This window comes from Callorhinus ursinus, unplaced genomic scaffold (genome assembly GCF_003265705.2).
Source record: "Callorhinus ursinus isolate GAN/ISIS: 27379988/994484 unplaced genomic scaffold, GSC_fseal_2.0 scaffold49, whole genome shotgun sequence".
Taxonomy (NCBI): domain Eukaryota; kingdom Metazoa; phylum Chordata; class Mammalia; order Carnivora; family Otariidae; genus Callorhinus; species Callorhinus ursinus.
In genome coordinates this window covers 3,078,210-3,100,228 of record NW_027397111.1, presented here as the reverse complement: position 1 = coordinate 3,100,228, position 22,019 = coordinate 3,078,210, and the positions used below count along the sequence as shown (strand labels likewise).

General features: G+C 36.9%; 1 protein-coding gene across 3 annotated transcripts in view; it reads left to right on the top strand.

The window, feature by feature from the left end:
• The window catches only part of PDE3B (phosphodiesterase 3B), a 164,475-nt gene that overhangs the window by 105,044 nt on the left and 37,412 nt on the right, over positions 1–22,019 (top strand). For all 3 annotated transcript variants that reach the window (XM_025894187.2, XM_025894186.2, XM_073882872.1), the window contains exons 3-5: positions 4,364–4,612; positions 7,541–7,680; positions 14,353–14,459. In XM_025894187.2, the coding sequence (XP_025749972.2) occupies positions 4,364–4,612; positions 7,541–7,680; positions 14,353–14,459 (496 nt within the window). The remainder of the gene's footprint in view (positions 1–4,363; positions 4,613–7,540; positions 7,681–14,352; positions 14,460–22,019) is intronic.

Sequence of the window (22,019 nt, the reverse complement as noted above, 5' to 3'; positions counted from 1 at the left end):
AAGGGAAAGGGAGAAGCAAGTATCCCACTGAGCAGGGAGCCTGTTGTGGGGCTCTGAGATCATGACCTGAGCTGAAATCAAGAGTCGGGGTGCTTAACCAACTGAGCCATCCAGGTGCCCCCAACAAGAAATTTTAAAGCAGTATTCTAACAAGCAATTACAAATAAAATAGAAAATCTCAACAATAACAAAAATGCATACCCCTTTTATTGCACCTCACAGATACTGTGGTAGGTTTTGTTTTTTTGTTGTTGTTTTTTGTTTTACAAATTGAAGGTTTGTAGCAATCCTGCATCAAGCAAGTCTATTTTTACTGTTTTAGCAACAGCATTTGCTCACTTCATGTTTTTCTAACATGTTTTGGTAATTGTTAAAATATTTCAAACTTTTTCATTATTATACTTGTTATGGTGATCTGTGGTCAGTGATCTTTGATGTTACTGTTGTAATTGTTCTGGGGTACCATGAATCATGCTCATATAAGATGGTGAACTTAATAAATATCGTGTGTGTTCTGACTGCTCCACTGACCAGCAGTTCCTCCATCTCTCGCCCTTCTCCTTGGCCTCCTTATTTCCCAAGATGCACCAGTATTGAACTTCAGTCAGTTAACAACCCTACAAGGCCCTCTTAGTGTTTAGGAGATAGTCACATGTCTCTCACTTTAAATGAAAAGCTAGAAATGAGTAAGCTTCCAGAGGAAGGCCTGTCGAAAGCTGAGATAGGTCAAAAGCTAGGCCTCTTGCATCAGACATCCAAGTTGTGAATGCAAAGGAAAAGTTCTTGAAGGAAATGTCAAAGTGCTACTCCAGGGAAAACATGAATGATAAGAGAGTGAGACAGCTTTATTGCTGTTAGGGAGAAAGTTTTAGTGGTCTGGATAGACGCTCAAACCAGCCACAACACTCCCTTCAGCCAAAGGCTAATCCAGAGCACGGTCCTGCTCTCTTCAGTTCTGGGAAGGCTGAGAGAGGTGAGGAAGCTGCAGAAGAAAAGTCTGAAGCCAGCAGAGGTCGGTTCGTGAGGTTTAAGGAAGGAAGCCATCCCCATAACATCAAAGTGCAAGTGAGTGCTGATGTAGAAGCTGCAGCAACTTATCCAGAAGATCTAAGCTAAGATAATTAATGAAGATGGTTACACTAAACCACAGATTTTCAGTGTAGGTGAAACAGCCTTCTACTGGAAGAAGATGGCACCCAGGACTTCCACGGCCAGAGAGAATTCAGTGCCTGGCTTCAAAGCTTCAAAGGATAGACTGATTTTCTCACTGCAGCTGGTGACTTGACATTGAAACCAGTGCTCATTTACTGTTCTGAAAATCCTAGGGTCCTTAAGAATTATGTTAAACATACTCTGTGCTCTGTAGATGGAACAACAAAGCACATCTGTTTGCAACGGTTTACTGAACATTTTAAGCCCACTTTCGAGACCACCTCAGGGAAAAAACGATTCAAATATGATGCTTATTGACAGTGCACCTGATCACCCAAGAGCTCTGATGGAGATGTACAACAAGATTAATATTTTCATGCCTGTTAACACAACGTCCATTCTGTAGCCCATGGAGCAAGGAGTAATTTTGACTTTCAAGTCTCATTATTTAATAAGTACATTTTGTAAGGCTATACCTGGTTTAGATAGTGATTCCTCTGTCGGATCTGGGCAAAGAAAATGGAAAACCTTCTGAAAAGGATTCACAATTGAAGAGGTCAAAATACCAGCATTAATAGGAATTTGGAAGAAGTTGATTCCAACCTTCGTGGATGACTTTGAGGCGTTCAAGACTTAAGTGAAGAAAGTAACTACACGTGTGGTAGAAATAGCAAGAGAAATACAATTAGAAGTGGAGCCTGATGATGACTGAATTGTTGCAGTCTTATGATAAAACTTGAACATATGAGGAGTTGCTTCTTATGAACGGGCAAAGAAAAGTGGTTTTATGAGATAGAATCTACTCCTAGTGAAGATGCTGTGAAGATTATTGAAATGACAACAAAGGATTTAGAGTATGACATAAACTTGAAAAAGCAACAGGAGGTTTTGAGAGGATTGATTCCCAAGTTTGAAAGAAGTTCTACTGTGGGTAAAATGCTATCAAACAGCATCACGTGGAACAAAGAAACTGTGAAAGGAAGAGACAACTGAATGCAGCTAACTTCATTTATTTACGAAATTGCCACAGCCACCCAGCCTTTAGTAACCACCACCTTGATTTGATCAGTCTGCAGCCACCAATATCAAATTGAAGACCCTCCACTAGCGAAAAGATGACAACTTGGCTGAAAACTCAGATGATGGTTAGCAGTTTTTAGCAATAAAGTATTTTTTTTTTTTTTTGGAGGTGGGGAGAGGGGCAGAGGGAGAGAGAGAGAATCCTAAGTAGGCTCCACACACAGTGTGGAGCTTGACAAAGGGCTTGATCTCACCAACCCTGAGATCGTGACCTGAGCCGAAATCAAGAGTCAGATGCTTAACCAACTGAGCCACCCAGGTGGCTAAATAAAGTATTTTTAAATTAAGGTATGTACATTGGTTTTTTTAGACATAATGTCATTGCACACGTAGTAGACTACAGTATGTAAACATAACTTTTATATGCACTAGGAAACCAGAAAATTTATTTGACTCACTTTATTGCGCTATTTGCTCTATTGCAGTGGTCTGGAACCAAACCTGCAACGTCTCTGAGGTAGATCTGTAGAAGTTATAAAAAAGAAAGAAATGAAAACTATGGAACTGAAAAATGCAATAATGGAAATAAAAAATTTGCTGAATGGGCTTAGGAGAGTGGAGATGACAGAGGATAGAATTTATGAGCTTGAGGATAGAGCAACAGAATTTACCTGATTTGAACAGCAGAGAGGAAATAGATGGAACCAAGACGAAGAGCTTTAGGGATGTGTGGGACAATAACAAAAGATCCAAAATTCATATCCGTGTCTGAGAAGGAGAGAGAGTGAGTTTAAAAGAGTATTTGAAAAAAATAATGGCTGAAAACTGCCCCAAATTTTGCAAAAGAAGTAATCCTACAAATTCGAGAAGATAGTGAATCCCAAATATGAAAAGCCCCCAACAAATCTGCAAGCCATGTCATAAACATTTGAAAACTCAAGACCAAAGAAAATAACTTGGAAGCAACTAGAGAGAAATGACACATGATCTGTATGGGAACACCAACTCAAATATCAACAGATTTCTCATTTGGATGTGGGGAAACAGATGCTATTATAATACAGTTTGTGGAAGTATAGATTTAACCAACATATAGGTGGGCAGTTTTATAGTAATGATCAAATTGTAACATGTTCATTTACTGTGGTTCAGCAATTCAATTTTATGGGAAGCTATTTGTCAGAAGTATATGCTTAATTATCTATAGTGACATATATAAGGAAGTGACATATATAAAGATTAGAAATAGCTGGGTTATCCCCTAGTAATAGGGAATGTTTTCAAATAAAAGCTAAGACAAAATAATACTTCACAAGGAAAAAAAAAATTCCCCAAAGAGCAAAGACATTATTTAGCTAATTATTGTTCTAACAGTAAGTTCTTACTGTTCATAACATTTCTTAGTTCTGAAATGTGTTGAGGATACTTAATAAACAATTTTATGGTGAACTCATTAAATACATTTGATAATTATGAATTTTAGATACACTCAAATGAAAGTTTAAGGTAAAATAAAAGCAACAAAAAGGACATTTAATTCACTGTTGATTATCCGTGCACTCATTTCTATGGGTAATTGAGTTGAACATCATATATATGTATTTTCAAGAAGTAAAAATCATACCTAATGTAGACATCAATGAAATATTTATTCTAAATTTAAAAAATATCTTTCCTATCCACTCTTTAAGGCCAAGTGTGATGTTACCCATCCATGAAGTTGTTGGTGACCATTCAGTTCATAGTTAATCACTATCTCCTTCAAACTCTGATACCTTTTTTTCTGTATTTTTATCTTCTTATTTTCCATAGTATTGATGGTTATACTGTGATTTATTGCACTTTAAATATATTCCCTTATGTGTTTTACATGTATTCTCAGACTAAAGTGTCATGTCAGCCCTTAATGTGAGGGAGTTGTTATAATCTCCATTTTACGGTAAAGAAACAAAAAGGTTCAGATGTTAAATAAAAAAATCATACAATTAGGATTAAAGTGTAGATTTCAAATTCTGATGTCTTTGCAACAGAGCCTCGTCACTACACTCGACTTCCTCTTAAGTGCGTAAGGTTAACTGAAAGGACCACTGTGGATGTACATTGTATATGTATATCGATTTAATAGAGTGTTTCTGAAATGTTAGTGTTTTCGTAACAAATCTGTAATATTATTTTTTCTTTTCTTTTCTAGAATTCTGGAGGTGGAAGTGGAGTGGATCTTTCAGTGCTAAATGAGGCTCGCAATATGGTGTCAGATCTGCTGATCGATCCAACCCTTCCCCCACAAGTCATTTCCTCCCTGCGGAGTATCAGTAGCTTGATGGGTGCTTTCTCAGGTTCCTGTAGGCCAAAGCTTAATCCTCTCACGCCATTTCCTGGATTTTACCCCTGCTCAGAAATAGAGGACCCAACTGAGAAAGGAGATCGAAAACTTCACAAGGTCAAGATACCGTAATCAGCCAGCCGGGCTTACCACGTTTAATATTTTCAAATTACAACTGCTCCTTTATAGCTTAGATAAAATACAATTTCTTTTTCCAAGGATCAGCTTTTTTAATACAGTATATTGAGCTGTTAGGGACTTTGGAGGTGGTTGTAAATCTCAAATAATTCTAAATGAGTATTCAGCTTTTATTCTAAATAACTTTCCTATAATCAGCCGTTATAACTTCATTGGTTGTAACTATTTATCATCATTGTCACTGTTTTTAAGTAGAAAATACCACACAAATTTAATTGCAGGCTTGTGTAACAAACCAGTGGTCCTATCATGTCATTAATCTATTGTATGATTTAGAATCCAGGAATTGTTCTTATTGAACCACAAGGAATTGATTGTTACAGTATTCATTTTATGAATTACATAGCATTATTTTAAATTAATTTTCACATTTTTTTGGTCTCTGTTTTTCCCTGTTTACTCACTGGAGATTGCTATAGCCCAATAGACACTGATTTTTCCATCATTAAATATGGGATTAATTTTTTTTAAATATCAGTGCTTCAAAATAGGATTTTCTTTAAGAAATAATGAATACTTGGGGCGCCTGGGCGGCTCAGTGGGTTAAGCGGCTGCCTTCGGCTCAGGTCATGATCCCAGGGTCCTGGGATCGAGCCCTGCGTCAGGCTCCCTGCTCAGCGGGGAACCTGCTTCTCCCTCTGCCTGCCTCTCTGCCTACTTGTGCTCTCTCTCTCTCTCTCTTTCTCTCTCTCTCTCTCTCTCTCTGTCAAATAAATAAATAAAATCTTTAAAAAAAAAAGAATACTATTTAAATAGGTCTACTTTAATGCTTGTTCAGAGGGCAATTAAAATTGCTTTATTTGACTAATCAGTATCTTTATCAATAGCTAAAATCATAAACTTTAGAAATAAAAACATTTTAGAGATTATTCTAGATTAATTTAATCTACAGGTAAAGAAACTAATCAAGAGAAGATAAAATTCAAATCATTTAATTTTGTTCATTGTAATGTATATAGAGCTTAGAAAAAGTTAAATACAGTTTTGAAAAGATTTTGATCAATTTCATTGTGTTAGTTCTCAGCATTAGGATGTAGAGATGTTGAGAAATTAAGCCAAATTAGGGCTGAAGTTTGATAATTACTGATCACAAATCTAGACGATAGCTGATTATGTGATGCTTCTATATACAGTAGCACTTGCCTTAGTCAAAATCCAATTAACAATGTTATTTAGTTATATGGCATTCTTTTTAGCACTCAGCCTATGAGAAATAGGTTAATCACAAGCATCAAAAAGTGACAGTAATAAATTCATCAATAAAATAATATATTCTTGAGTAAGTTTTCACTTGCTATGTTGCTCTTCTTTTGTATTTTCCATTGATATTTGATGTTTGGAATAGTAGTTTTTTTTCTTTTTTCAGTTGAAGTATACTTGACACAACAGAAGGGCAATTTTTAAAAATAATAATTCTTAAAATTCTTAATCAGAAAAATATTACTGATATCAATATTATGTTTGTTACTATGTTTACTGTGTAAAAAAAAGTGTCTATGTTTACTGTCTAAAAAAAATTTAGAAACAATTTAAACAATATTAATTAAACAGGATGCCTAAGTGCCTCATTTCCTGAACATTCTAGTTAATCAGGCTATTTTTGGTACTGGAATCTACTGATAGGAGTAAGTCCTATAAGAACCAGGAAGTACCCTTATTTCTTTTCTTTGTGTTCTTTAAACTTCTTTCTTGAATTTCACATCTAATTTGTCTCTGCTTTTGGGAAAGAATAGAAAAAGCCTGATACTACTCCAGAAAAGAACAATAGCCATTTATGAAAAAATAATTAGGAAGAGGGAGTTGTAAGAGATAATTTAATGTAAATGTCTTATGTGTTAAGAACTAAGAGAGACTATATGGACCTAAATTATAGCCAGAAAGGATTATGTTCCACAAAGAACGTTTTCACTGTGAGTCTAACTATGAACCTTTACAAAATTGACAAGCGGGGCGCCTGGGTGGCTCAGTCGGTTAAGCGTCTGCCTTGGGCTCAGGTCATGATCCCAGGGTCCTGGGATAGAGCCCCACATCGGGCTCCCTGCTCAGTTGGGGGGCCTGCTTCTCTCTCTTCCTCTGCCTGCCGCTTCCCCTGCTTGTGCTCTCCCTGTCTCTCTCATAAATAAATAAAATCTTGGGAAAAAAATCGACATGCTTGGGAAACTTAAATATAGGAGATACTTATCTCTGAGATGGTTTCAGTATTTGCTAATGGGGGAAATTCAGAAGAAGCAAAGACAGTTTTATGTAAATCTCAGTAAAATACCTTTTCAGTGGTTAAAAAAAAAAGAATACTTTGGTTAGTTGGCTATTTGGATCAGTTTAGAATGTTTTCAAAAATTAAGGTAAAATATTAATGCGAATTGTGTTCTGAGTTTAATTGTTAATTGAAAAGATAACTGTGAATCTTTCAGTTTCTCCAGGTTAACCCTATGTACATTAGCCTTATACTGAAAATAAAAAAGGTTTAGGATATAGGGCTTATAGTCCCTGATCCTAAGCTTGACCCCTGGATTGTTTTTCAGGGTAAATCTTTCATATTTGCTTTTGAGATTGTCAAGTGTTTATTTCTCATGCAGTGAGGGAGTGAAGTGTACAAAAGAATAAAGATCTTGTTAAATTGTAGGGAGTTCAGAAATCATTTTTTAGTGGGAGGAACACTAAATAGAACAACAGTGTAGAATGTAAAATTTGGAGTAAATGTGACATATTTTCAGAGTAAAGTGTTCTATTTCTCCTGTACATGTTAAAAATAGACTTTGTATTGATATTTTCACACGTCATCTTTACTAATACATACACAGCGTGTCTAAGGGTGACAATTTTAACCATTGTTAAATTATTCAACAGGGACTAAACAGTAAGAATAGTTTACCAACTCCACAGCTGAGGAGGAGTTCCGCAACCTCAGGTCTGCCTCCTGTTGAACAGTCTTCAAGGTGGGAACGCAATAATGGCAAGAGGCCACACCAAGACTTTGGCATTTCAAGGTAAAATCCCCAGTCTTTTAAAGAAACTTGAGTCCAGCGCATCCATTTTGTCTCTGTTGAATGCAGTTTGAAATAACTAAAAGCAGAAAGGAACAGTTGAAGTATTTTAGGTATAGGTCAGCATGGGTAGTAATAAGGCATGATAGAGAAACTGATTCTTAAAAAGGAGGCTAAGGTGTCTTCTCCAAAAAGTGCAGTACGTTTGGTACAAAGCATGCTGAGGCCTAAAGAAGAAATCAGGAAGGCAGTGTAAGGAATCTGGGGTCAGTTTAGGACAGGGCAGTGAGAAACTTTAAAATTAGTATTAGTGGCCTTTATGGGGGCAATCACAGCCATCCAGTGCACCGTGTCAAAAGACAGGTCAACAGAGTGACTGACTTGTTAGGGGAGGAGCACATTCCCAAGGCTTACCTCAGATATTAGATATAAGGTAGCAAAACTCTTCCAAACCCTGTTGGTGCTGGAGGACTAAGACTACTCATATATTCTGTACTCACTTGAGGATTGACTTGGAACTGACCAGTGCTAATCGTACACATGAAAGGCATCAGTAACTCCCGCTAAATGAAGCTGGGAAAATGCAGGGGCTGAAATTTTCTGACTGTAAATATACCCATTTACTCTCATAACAAAGGATTCACTACTTTTTTTAATAGCCAGAAACAGAGTGATTTCTGGTGTGAGTTAGGAACTTCTCTTTGGTCACTCATCTGACTATGTTAACAGAGTTAGAATTAGTGTAATCTTTCTGTTAAACCACTGTTGTTACTGGGCACGTGTTGTACTTTGTTTAGCTGGAGCTGTATAGTTACACATTTGAAACAGCAGATGGCAGGATTGGATCATACAGATTTGTCTTAAAAGTTGCATTAACGTTTATATAGGAAATATCAAATAATGTTCCAGATTTTGTGTGATTTTTAAATTTGAATCTTTTATAATATATTCAGGTAGATGAACTCCTTTTTTATAAAAGAAAAATAGAGTGAAATGATAAATAAGACAGAAAGGGATTGATGTATAAAAAGTATAATCCTGGAGAATGCAAAGCTTGCCTGGGGCCTAAACATGACAGTATTGGTTTTTTGGGTTTTTTTGTTTTTGTTTTTTGTTTTTTAATGGAAGCAGGATATGGGGAAGTCAGCGATGATAGGAACTGAAAATATGACATATTTCTTAACCATGGGAAACATCATCTTGAGAATACTGTTTGGTTTAAAAAAGAATGATGAAAATGATTGCTTTTTAATCTTTCAAAATTACACTGCTGTAAAAGCAGTACATTTGCAATTAAAGAAACACTTGATACAGTGAGTTAAGGTCAGTTTTATCCTGCTGACTTAAGATGGTTGATGTTAAAATAGAACCATGGTCCCAAAGAAAATTAATTCTGAGAAATGTTCATATAAAAGTAAATGTTTGCAGATTCAATATGTAATTACTTAGCTCTCATTAAAACAAAGCTGTATTCCTTATAAAAGATTTAGAAATTTGGAGAATAAAGTAACTTATGGTATCATGCAACGTCTACTTGAAAGAGCTCAGGCTAGTAGTAACTTTTCTAGTGTGCAGAACCTTTAGCTTCTCAGTAATAAATTTCTAAGTGTGCTTTGAACATAGCGTTTGAAGCATTTGCAACCACTATTCTTTTCGAAATTCAAGTCTCTAGATCAGTGCCATCCAATAGAAATTTTTGTGATGAAGGGAGTATTTTATATCTACACTGTCAAGTATGGTAGTCCCTAGCTACATGTGGCTATTGATTACTTGAAATGTGTCTGGTATGTTTAAGGAACCAATTTTAAATTTGACTTAATTAATTTAACTAAAATGCAAAGGGCCATATATGACCGTCATATAGACCTGTATGGCAACCATATTAGACAGCATAACTACAGATCTTTCATGTTTGGGGGTAATGTTTTGTTCAGGAACCTTTAGGCTTTAGTAGCTTTAACCGAAGAGACTTGTGAATCTGGAATCATGAGGCCATTCTTCTTGACTTTGTTAGAGTACCCCAAAACTGAGATCACATGGCCTACATTTTTGAGTCTTGATTTGAAGGCAGCCTTGGATTCTGATTGTAGCTTCTCTTACTGTGATTTTAAATGACCCTGACTGTGCTTTCAACATGGTTCCGGTATTGAACCTCTCATTTCTCTGAAGCTCTGACCGAAACCAAATTTCTCATCCCTCCAAGTACTTTTTCATGTTACTATTTTTCTGCCCTTATTTCCTGACATAATGCTGCTACCCTCTAGTTTCGTGGTTGCTTTAAAAAAAAATGGATTTAACTAGAAAACTTGGCGTTATCTTTGCGTCCTGTTCCTGTTACTTATCCCTTAGATACCAGTTGTCAGGCCTGTGTCTGCATCTCGCTTCCTCTCTGCTCCCTCTTCTCCTTTATCACTTTGCCTACACTGTTTCATGCTTTCTTTATTCCTTACCTGAGCTACTATCCTCTTAATTGGCCTTTCCATTTCTAATATCCTTCACTGCCTGATCCATCTCCTACCCTTCCACCACAAATCTTCCTTAAACAGAAGCTTGATTATTCAGTTTTTCTAGTCATTACGTTTTGGACCCTTTACCAATGCCTATAGAATCGTGCCCAAATCCTTAGGCTGGGATTTGAAACCCTGTTATTCCCTCATGACAAAGCTGCACCTTTACTTGGAATATTTAAACAAACTAAAAGACATGAGCAATCTTGCAAAGAATGAGAACAGAAAAATGACTTGGAAAGCTCTCTAGGTGAAAACAGCAGATATGTGACTTGCGCTAAACTCTTCCTTGACCTTTTTCTGATAATTTCGTTTTTAGTTTAACTCATTTTGAAAATTAAGCTGAATTACAGTTTCCAGCTCACCTTGTTTGAGTAAAGAGTAATATAGGATTTAATTTTGCTTTTCTTCATGCTTTGGAGAAAAAAGTGAAGTATTATAAACCCTATGATAGCTGTGATAAAAGGAATCTAAAGGAAGAAAACCACAAGGAAGAACAGCCACTGTATTATCTACCCTGAAGAGTTTATCACTTTTCATCTCTTACAGGAACTTGAAATTTTAATTAAGAGGGCCGTTACTTTACAACACCAAAATACATCAGTCTTTCTCTATTTATTTGAAACTCCAGTCAAGAGTAACTCTCTGCTGTTCCCTCCATTTGTCCGCTTCTGTGCCCCCTGGTAGTTGTTGTCTCTCCCTGGAACAGGTCTCCTCACTTTAAGAATAACACCCTGATCTCCTCCTCCCCTGGTTTCCAAGGAGAAGTAATCTGTTTCACCTCGGAATCTCCTTAACAGCTTTTCTTTGTCTCTCTTATGGCACGTTCACTTTCTACGGTGTGTTAGTCATTACTGCCCTTCTGAGGCCTGCTTGAGTGCTGTGATGAGTTCGATTGCATTAAAATGGATCTTTGAAGATAAATAGCTGCTCAGTAAATGTCCTGCAGGAGTATAGTGTCCGTATTGGATTATGACAGTGGATGCTGCCTTCTGCTGAAGTTTTAGCAGACGGTTCTCTGGTCAGGAAGTTCTAGGAGCTGTGAAATAATGCTTTTTTGGGTTAGCTGACAATTGGATTGCCCACCTCTGAGTTCTAGGATTAGTAGCTGTGGTTAAAAAATGGCTAAACTTGTATCCTTGTACTGACTGCTAGGACCCATCCCTCCCTGTGGACAAATAGAACACATTTTAGAGCTCACAGCTCACTTTCTTTGAACAGACTTTCCCTGGAGAAAAATAGGCAAATCGTTTTCCAAAACTCCCTGGGCTATCAACTGTAGTTACTCCTACACTAAAGAGACTTGCTTTCAACCTCTTCCCCAATTCATCCTTCATCTCCATAACTGCTCTGTAATTCAGTCTAATAATTTGTTGGGAACTATGTTCCCTAAATAATGTACTAGGAACCAACTTCTCAATTCTGTGTCTCATAGTTTATTAGAGATTTATACCAATGCCTGGACGCTATTTGAACTGCAGAGATTCAAGAGGGCTAATGCTGTCATCTCACTCAGTTTCTCAAGAGAATAGCTCTGTGAATCTAGACATCATACTGCCAACAAGTTTATACAGCCTCTCACACACCCACACAAGATGATACAAACCTTATCAAGGTAATTTGCATTGGTTATCTAAAAATCAGCTCGTTATATATGGCTTAACTCTGTGACCCTAACTTTTGACAGTCTCTTGTAATGATTTCCAAATCTGACTTCAGTCACCCTCCTACCATCTGTTATAAACCTTGAGACTCCTAACCTTCTTGTCCTCTGCTTTCTTCCATATTTTATGTAATCTCATTGGAGTGTACATTTATCTGGTTGTAGGCCAGAAATTAATTAGATGATTGTAGAACTGAGCTGAAAACCTGTAATTTGACCTGTACCTCTCAATTCTAAACAGCTAACTGAATGTATAGTATACTTCAAGTATTAGAAGACCCTGGATCAAGGTGGGAAACTGTGGAGCAGTGCAGTGGGTCTGTTTTGAAAAGGAGAAAGTCTTATCTTTGTTTTGAATATTAATCAGGGAGTAAACTTTGGTAGAGTACACAGATTTTTCTGTTTGAATATAGCCCTGAGTGGTATTCTTAAGTGCTTCCCTAGTCTCCCCCACTTGTGAGCAAGGAGTACTCAAGTACAAAGAACAGTTGAGCACAAGCAGGGACATGAGTTTATTGGGGGGTATTATTTGCATTGCCTCTTTTTGTCACATCATCAAATTATCATTACTACTGGCTTGAGAATAAAATATGATAGACTCTAAAAGTTAGATGTTAGAAGTTTTTACCTCTAGGAGGGAAGGTGGGGGGGGATGGGATAACTGGGTGATGGGCATTAAGGAGGGCACATGATCTGATGAGCACTGGGTGTTTTATGCAACTGATGAGTCAATAAATTCTACCCCTAACACTAAAAAAAAAAAAAAAAAGCCTTACATCTAAATCTCTAATTTTACAGATGGAGAAACACACAAAGCTAGAATCAGAATTGTTTTGTGGAAGGTGTGGGCAAGACCTTTTAAAAATAGGTAGAAAATAAATGTTTTATCTTTTTAGAGTCAAAGAAATTAGAGGTTGAATTTTAGCTCTGCCACTGAATTTTAGCTGTGTGAATGGGGGGACATTACTTAGCCTCTTGATGCCTCCGTTCCTTATCTGTTAAACAGGAGACTAAAAAAGATAAACATATGTAAACTACCTAAAACAATGAATGGTACATACTAGATACTTAAAATAGTGCCGGTGTTATAATTTTTGTTAATGTCAGTAAGTAAGTTTAATGGTCACTAACTGGTTTTATGTGCCTTCTCTTTTTGTAATACAGAATTTTTTTCTCCCATGGGGATATAGAACAAACTAGATTTCTAGAAAAAGATCCAAGGAGAGCCTCAAAGCAAGAGTTAGTGAAAGAAAAAGAGTCCGTTCGCCCAAAATTGGGGAGCAAAAATGATCTGTTCTCTAAGAAATTGAGACTAGGAACCTAAAGAGATCATCCATTTATTCCACATTATTCCAATATCTGTTGAACACCTGTATCAGGCACTGTGCTATATCCACCGGGAATGTAGAGATGTGTTAGAGCCCGTAAAGAAAATCACAAAATAATGAGGGAAAAGAATCTGTAAGCAGTGAAATTATAATACACTATGGATAAATGTAATAGAGACATGAACAAAAACCTTTTAGGTCACAGAAAAAATAGGCCTTCCGTGAGTAACGGGGTAGGGAAGAACAGAAAAGATGAAGCAGTTGGAGAAGAGCTTATTGAGAACTTAGCCCTATGCTAAAAAATACTGAGTGAAAAGTAGAGAATCTAGATTTGTCCTTGAGCCTGTGGTGAAGTGCCCACATGAGGAGTTGACAGAAGAGAACAGGCTAGTGAATATCGAAGAAAATGTAAAATTTATGGTGTACTTAATACATGCTTGGCACTGGAAAGCTTTCAGATATATAATCTTAAATTGCATTTTACATATCACATTGCTGTAGTGTGTGATTGCCTACCTATGTTTAATTTCTTCATAAGAGCTCTAAAACCTACAATAAATATTTCAGTTATAGGAAATGACTGAGTTAATGGGTAGTCAATAGCTGTGAAGAGAGGGAGCAGGAAATAATGAAAACTGTATTATTAGGCCAGTGATTCTCAGTGAGATCCCTGGACCCAGCAATGTCAGCATCACCTAAGAACTTATTAGAAATGCAGATTACTGGCCCTGCCCCAGACCTACTGAACCAGAAATCCTGGGGGTAGAACTAGCCATCTGTGTTCTAAGAAGTCCTCCAGATAATATTGATAACCTGCTTTATACCAGGGTTCAGCAAACTACATACAGCCTGTGGGCCTAATATAGTCCATAACTGTTTTGTTTTGTTTATTGCAAATAAAATTATACTGAAACACAATCATACTTATTTGTTTATTATTATTTGTGGCTGGTTTTTATGCTACAGGCAGGGTTGAGTAGTTGCAAAGCCAAAAGTTTTTACTAGGTCCTTTACAGAAAGCATTTGCTGGCCCCTGCTTTAGGCTTTAAGTACTAGATAGATGTCTAAACTCTGAATGTATAAGCATATGTTTCCTAGTTGAACTGAAGATCATGAATAAAAAAGAGGAAATTTCCCATGGCTTTAAAATTCTTAATCTGTTATCTTTCCCTTTTAGTCAAGGATCCTATCTAAATGGGCCTTTTAGTTCAAATCTACTGACAATCCCGAAGCAAAGGTCATCTTCTGTATCCCTAACTCACCATGTAGGTCTGAGAAGAGCTGGTAAGAAGTCATTCTTTATGATTTAAATGTGGGAGGTCTCAAAGTATCTGCTAGTGCACAATTTTTTCATTATCCATTTAGAGCTAATTTTGAATACCATTTTATGTGTCCTAAGTTAACACGATTAAGCAGTTTGGATTGGCTATTAGTTGACCATTTGCTCATTCATTGGTAACGCTTTTTGAACATCCACTGTGTACCAGGCACTTTGTTAGGCACTAGGGATTCAGGGATAAAATACAGAACTACTTAACTAACCTGAGTAGTTGCAGATCCCCAGATTCACATATCCAGAACAAGGGAAAATTGTATGGAAAGGGTATTCTTTTGCAGTGTGGCAATTACCTTACTGTGAGAGTAGAAAAAACCTGACTATATCCTAGTAAGTCATTCTAATAGAATTTTTCCCACTTTATTTATTTATTTAAGGTATAATTGACATATAACAGTATATTAGTTTCAGGTGTACAACAATGATTTGATATTTGTGTGTATTGCACAATGATCACTCCAGTGAGTCTAGTTAACATCTGTCACTATACATAGTCACAAATTTTTTTCCTGTGACAACTTTTAAGATCTGCTCTATTAGCACTTTTCAAATATATAGTCCAGTATTATTAACTGTAGTCATCATGCTGTACATTACAGCCCCCTGATTTATTTATTTTATAACTACAAGTTTGTTCTTTTTGACCCACTTCACCCATTTCACCCACTCCCACTAATTAGGGAATTTTCCTTAACTCAAAAGATTATAGAACACTTCAAAATATTTTAGATGAAAGATACAGATACAACGTAGCAATAACAGAAGAACCCTGATACCTACTTTTAAAGTACATTACATCTGGTAATGGAATATACATACAATTACAAAGTTCTTTTATGCTGTTGTATATAAAATAAAAATCAGTAAAACATGAAGAGGCAGGAACATGTTATTGATAAGAAAAGCCGACACTAGAAGGAGATCTACATAAGATATTGATGTTGGATTTAACAAAGTCTTTAAAATAATGATGTTTTAAAAGAAATAGAAGGAAAGATGGACAAAAATGGGTTGATAATTTTAACACAGAACTGAACACACAGAAAAGAAATAGTGGACAGTTTAGAACTGAGAAATGTGGTTGATTAAATTAAAAGCTTATAGGATGGTTTAAGAACGGATTGGACACGACATAAAAATAGAAAATATCCAAACTGAAAGACAGGGAAAAAATATATAGATAACAGAATACTTATGGCTTCTGGTTCTGCATGTTAAGGAGCCTAGAAGCCGTCATTCTGTCCTAATAAGTAAAAATCTGAACAGACTAAAAAATCAACTCTTCTAGGATCTGTGAGAGAGGTGGGGAAACAGGGCAGTGGGTTCTTCCAAGACTGGTGAGGTAGGCAAATACAGGAAGTAATGACTTCCTGGAGCAGAGACTCACAAGGAGCAACTTGGAACCACTGCCTGGAACCAATGCTGGGGTAGGAAAGCCTGAACTGAACTATCTGGCAAATTGCTGGAGGATAGCTCTTGAGAATTAAAAACTTCAGGGAGACCCAGTCATAAGGAGCCCCCCACAATTTTGTGAGATTCACCTCCAGGAGCTTGACCAGATCCTTTCAGAAATAGTGGAGAAAATGCTGCTATCAGGGGGCAAGGAAAAGGAACCATGTTTAAATACACCAGAGCACTTTTCCTCTTCTTAACAAGGCTGCCCTCAGGAGAGATCAGAGGATTTATCAGAGCCTGACTAACCTGGGGGAAGGGAAATACTCAACTTCAGTCAGCTCTAGTCATTCTCCCACCAAAGGGAGAGGCAAAAGACAAAAACAAAACCCCCAAGCAAACAAACAAACAAAAACAACCTGAGAAACACTTGTGAAGTTCTTAGTGCAGCAACACAGGCTCACTGAAAGACAGATCTAATCACCGGACTAGACAGCACTTCTCCCTCAGACCTCAGCACCATTTTACTAAAGGCCTATTTACAGCAGTGTCTTTTACCTGGTACATCATGTCTGGCTATCAAGAAGAAATCACAAGGCGTACCAAAAGGTAAAAACACAATTTGGATAGATAGAGTAATCTATCAGAATCAGATAGGGATGTCGGCATTGTCAGACTGGGAACTTAAAACAACTATGATTAATATGCCAAAGGCTCTAATGGATTAAGTAGATAATATGCAAGAAGAGAGGTGGAAATCCTAAATAATAAAACAAAAATGAATGCTCACAATCAAAAACACTGTAACAGAAATTAAGAATGCCTTCAGTGGGCTCATGAGTAGGCTGGACACAGCTGAAGAAAGAATCTCTGAGCTTGAGGATATGTCAACAGAAATCTTCAAAACTGAAAAACAAAGACTGAAAGAACAGAATATCCAAGGACTGTGGACAACTACAAAAGGAATACCAGAAAAAGAAGGCAAGAAGGAAGAAAAGAAATATTTGAGGCAGTAATGACTGAGAATTTTCTCAGATTAATATCAGACACCAAACCATAAATCCAGGAAGCTCACAGAACACCAAACAGGATAAATATCAAAATCGTTTTCAAGTTACAGAAAAGCAAAGATAAAAATTTCTTAAAAAGGCCAGTGGGGGGTGGTGGTGGAAACAACTTACCTATAGAGGAACAAAAATAATAATGACATCAGACTTAACCTTCATAAACCATTCAAGTGGAGTGAAACATTTCAAGTATTGAGAAGGGGGGAAAAACAACACCCACCTAGAATTCTGTACCCTTTGAAATTCTACTTCAAAAATGAAGGAGGGCTTTCTCAGACAAATAAAAATTGAGGGAACTTGTTGCCAGTAGACTTGACAGACAAGAAATATTAAACAAGAAATATTAAAAGAAGTTCTTTAAAGAGAAGAAGAAAAGTGATATAGGTTAGAAACTCAGATCTGAATGAAATGAAATAAAAATAAAATGAAAAATGCCAACCTGGAATTCTTTATCTAATGAAAATATCTTTTGAAAAATTAAAGCAATGTATTTTTTCATACAGACAAAAGCTGATAGAATTTATTGCTGGTAGACCTGTAATACTAAGATTCAGCAAAGGAAGTAGCTTAGGTAGGAGGAAAATGATCCACACTAAAGCATATACTGGCAGGAATGAATGAAAAGCACTAGTAAGCCTAAATACGTGGGTGAATGTAAGTGAATATTGATTTAAAAACACAATAATAACTTCCTTTTAGCATGCGTAATATATGAAGGAGTCAAATATATGGTAACAAGGGCTTATAAAGGGTTGAAAAGGGGTAAATGGATTTAAACTAGTAAAAGTAGTAAAAAGTATAAGTTTGAGAGAAAGTAATACTTCAAAGATGCACACTGTAGTATCCAGAGTGACTACGAAAAGAATGAAAGAAAAAGGTATAAATAAAAAAATGAATATAGGAGGTAACATTGGCATGATTTTTTAAAAAACAAAAAATAATCCAAAAGAATCCAAGAAAAGATAAAAGACAAAAAGAAGGAACAACTAAAAAAGAAATAGCAAGATAGTGGATTGAACACTATATCACATTAAACATACACTTTGTGGTTGGGGGGAGAGGCAGGGATCTGCCAGAATTGTTAAGCATATTTTTAAAACATCCAGTTTTCAACAAAAAATTGAAAATACACTCCAGTTAAATGACAAAGATTGTCAGGCAGCTAACAACACAAGACTCAAGCATATGCTCTTTACAAGATGCACACTCTAAATCCAAAGATGCAGGTAGGTCTGACCTCAGAGCTATCATATACATGAGTTAAAAATCGACAGAACTAAGGGAAAATAGAGAAATCCATATTCGTAATTGGAGATTTTAACTCCCCATTCTCATTAGTAGAATAAGCAGACCAAAATATTAGTATAGACATATGAAAGGTTAGAGCAACATGACTTGACTGACTTGACCTAATTGACTGCAAAACACTACATTCAGCCATCCCAGGATGAATATGTTTTCCAAGAATACACACAAAATGGAGGACAGTAGACCATTTGCTGGACTATGAGACAAGTCTCAGTGAGTTTCAAAGTATTAAAACCCTAAATAGAGATTGACTTCAGGAACGGCAGAGAGAAGATCTCCCTAAACTCACTCTCCTGCTAAAATCAACAAAAAGGCAAAAAGTGAAACTCAGCCATTTCACAACATTGGGAATTAACAAAAACCTGAGAAAAAAACTACAAGTCCTCTGTATAAGAGAGACTGCTGAGCCTGGGTAAGACCGTGGGTCCTGTGACATCTTATTTGGGGGCTACCCCATCCCCTCTTTCTCCCTCAGTGGCACTGTTGCTAAAAGCAGGTAACATTGCTATCATCAGGGAGATCTGACCTCCTTTAGGACTCCACTGAGAGTATATAGTAAACAACTTGTCCCACCTTGAAGCTCCTTGGGAAATCTCTATTCCCCGTGGGTATTTGGGTATTGTGGGTATTTGGACTCAGAGCTCAGCTCTCTAAAAAACAAACACAAGACCCAAACCTTGTGCCAGGCAGCCTTGTGACTGCCTAAGGCTGTGATTTCAGTGGTGGCAAACGAGCTACCTGGGAATTTAAAAGGAAATCCTGGATACTAGTCAATGACCGTAGGGAACTTGAGAACATCTGAGAGATTCCTGGGGGGGTCTACGAGGCTGTGCACGTGCGTAGGAGAAGACCCCAGTCACTCATGTGGAGCTGACCTAGACGCCTCTCACAAGCAGGACGTGAAATCCAAGGCTGTTTCATAAACTAAAGTTTGAAGTATGTTTTTTTCAACAGATTCTCTAATACAGTTGACATTTAGGCAAGACATTTAAAGAAATCTTTCAGACTCATCATTGATTGACAACAAAATTATTCTGATCCATGGGTGATTTACAGGAAGTCAAGCTTAAAAAATAAATCAAGAACTTAAAGGTAAAACAACAACAACTAGCAAAGAACTCAGTGGCTACACAGTCAGAGAAAACAGAATCTACATAGTTCTGAGATGGTTTCTTTGCAGAAATTGACAAGCTGATCGTAAAATTCAAATGGAGGGACGCCTGGGTGGCTCTGTTAAGTGTCTGCCTTTGGCCCAGGTCATGATCTCCTCTTGGGATTGAGCCCCATGTCAGCAGGGAGTCTGCCTCTCCCGCTCTTTCTGCTCCTTCCCCCTCAACATGTGCACTCTCTCTCTCATAAAGAGAGATAAATAAAATCTTAACAAAATAAAATAAAATTCATATGGAAATTCAAGGGACCCAGAATAGCTAAAGTGATTTTTAATAAAAAAGAAGAAATTGGAGGACTCACACTTTGAAATTTAAAACTTATTACCACGTTATAGTAATCAAGACTGGTACTGGCATAAGGATATTCCATCTCAATGGGATAGAATTGAGAGTCTAGAAATAAGTCCTTACGTGGTCAACTGATTTTCAACAGGGGTGCCAAGATGATTCAATGGGGAAGAAACAGTGTTTTTAACAAATGGTGTTGAGACAACTGGATATACACAGGAAAAAGAATGAATTTGGAATCCTACCTGTTATCATACTCAAAAATTAACACAAATGCATCATAGACTCAACTGTAAGAGTTAAAGCTTAAAACTAGTAGAAGAAAACAAAATTTTTGTGACTTTGGGTGTTGAATACAGCATTCTAATATATGACAGCAAAAGCGCAGTTCATGAATGAGAAAAACTGATAATTGGAATTCATTAAAATTAAAAACATTTGTATTGCTACAGACACCTAAAGAAAGTGAAAAGACACAGGATGGAGAAAATATTTGCAAATTATATATTTGATAGTGGCCTGGTATCCAGAATATACAAAGATGTCCTACAACTCAATAATAAAAAGACAAATGACCTCATTAAAAAAGATATTTCTCCAGAGAAGATACACCAGTGGCCCATACCACGCAAAAAGATGTTCAGTATCTTTAATGATTAGGGAAATGCACATCAAAACCACACTGACCCAAGACTTCATACCCACTGTGAAGCCTGTAATTTTAAAGACAGACAAGAACAAGTGGTAAAAATGTTCCAAAGTGGGAACGCTGACACATTGATGGGAAAGCGAAATGCTTCAACCACTTTGGAAGACAATTTGGCAGTTCAGTACTTGAAGAGAGAAATAAAATTGTGCTATCTTCATGAGTACAATTTTATACGGCCTTGAAAATCGGAGAACTGCAATCATACCCAACTGCCTGGAAATATCTTTTTTAAAATGCAAGCAAGGCATAGAAGAAGCATGTATATTTACTGTCTAACTCAGTTTATAAAGTTAAAAAATAAGGGCAAAACTAACCTAAATTGTTAAAAACTGCGTACTTACATGGTATAAATATAGAGGAAGGCAAGAAAAACAATACCATACAAGTCAAAGTATGATTTCCTTTCATGAGAAGAAGTGGGGCTACAGGACAGGGTCCTGGGCTGTGGCCATGCTTTATGTCTAGTTGAGTGGTGAGCATTCCCATCCTAACTTCTCTGTATGTGTGTTATATTTCACACCAAAAAAGGTTTAAAATTAAAATGGTGAGTCTATATCGTAGAAAGCATTTTTTTAAGCGTTGCTAGGTTTTTCTCTGTCGTATCAAATTTCTACCCTAAGATCATGTAACCCTTTATTCTTCTTAGCCCATCTGTCAGGATTTTGGACACTCACTAGTATAATTAGAGAAAAGAGGGCTAGAAATTGGAACCTCAGTTTCCGGTTAGTAACTAATCATTATGACAGGCAAGACCCTTCTTGTCTGGTCCTCACCAGTTTCCTCTTCTGAAACATTAAATTGGCTGGCCAGATTTAAAAAAAAAAAATTCCCATTCAGCTCTAACACTGTATGAAATTATGGGAACCTCTACATAAAGCAGTCTGATAGAACAGTAGAGGCAGCTCTGCAGAAAGGAGTATGATCTCCCAGTGTTAACTGTGTTAACTAAATCAAGTTTTTAGCCTTTTTTTTTTCCAGTAGTTTTTTTTTCCCCACATGGGAAAATGAAAATACTACTTAACTCACAAGGTGATGAAAATAACACATTGTCTTAAATAAAATAACACATTGTATTCGGGTTCTCGGGAGAACTAATAGAATGTGTGTATATGTATGTACAGAGAGAGAGAGAGAGCGAGAGAGGTGGCTTATTTTAAGGAATTGGTTTGCAGGATTGTGAGGGTTAGCAAGTTTGAGATTTGCAGGGCAGGCTGTCCAGCTAGAAATTCTAGGAGGAGTTGATACGGCAGTCCTGAATCTGAAAGCCGCCTGGAGGCAAAATTCCTTCCTCTTTGGAGGACCTCAGTCTTTCCTTTCAAGGCCTTCAACCAATTGGATGAGGCCCCCACACGAGGAGGGAGGGTAATCTGCTTTACTCAGTTTACTGACTTAAATGTTAATCACCTCAGAAAAACACTTTCACAGCCACATCTAGCCTGGCGCTTGACCAAACAGCTGGACACCGTAGATAGCCTAGCCAAGTGACACATAAAATTAATCATCACACACGTACCACTATGCCTGAAAATATCAGAGCTCCTGAATAACTGTTATTTGCTTTCCCCTCTGATTCAC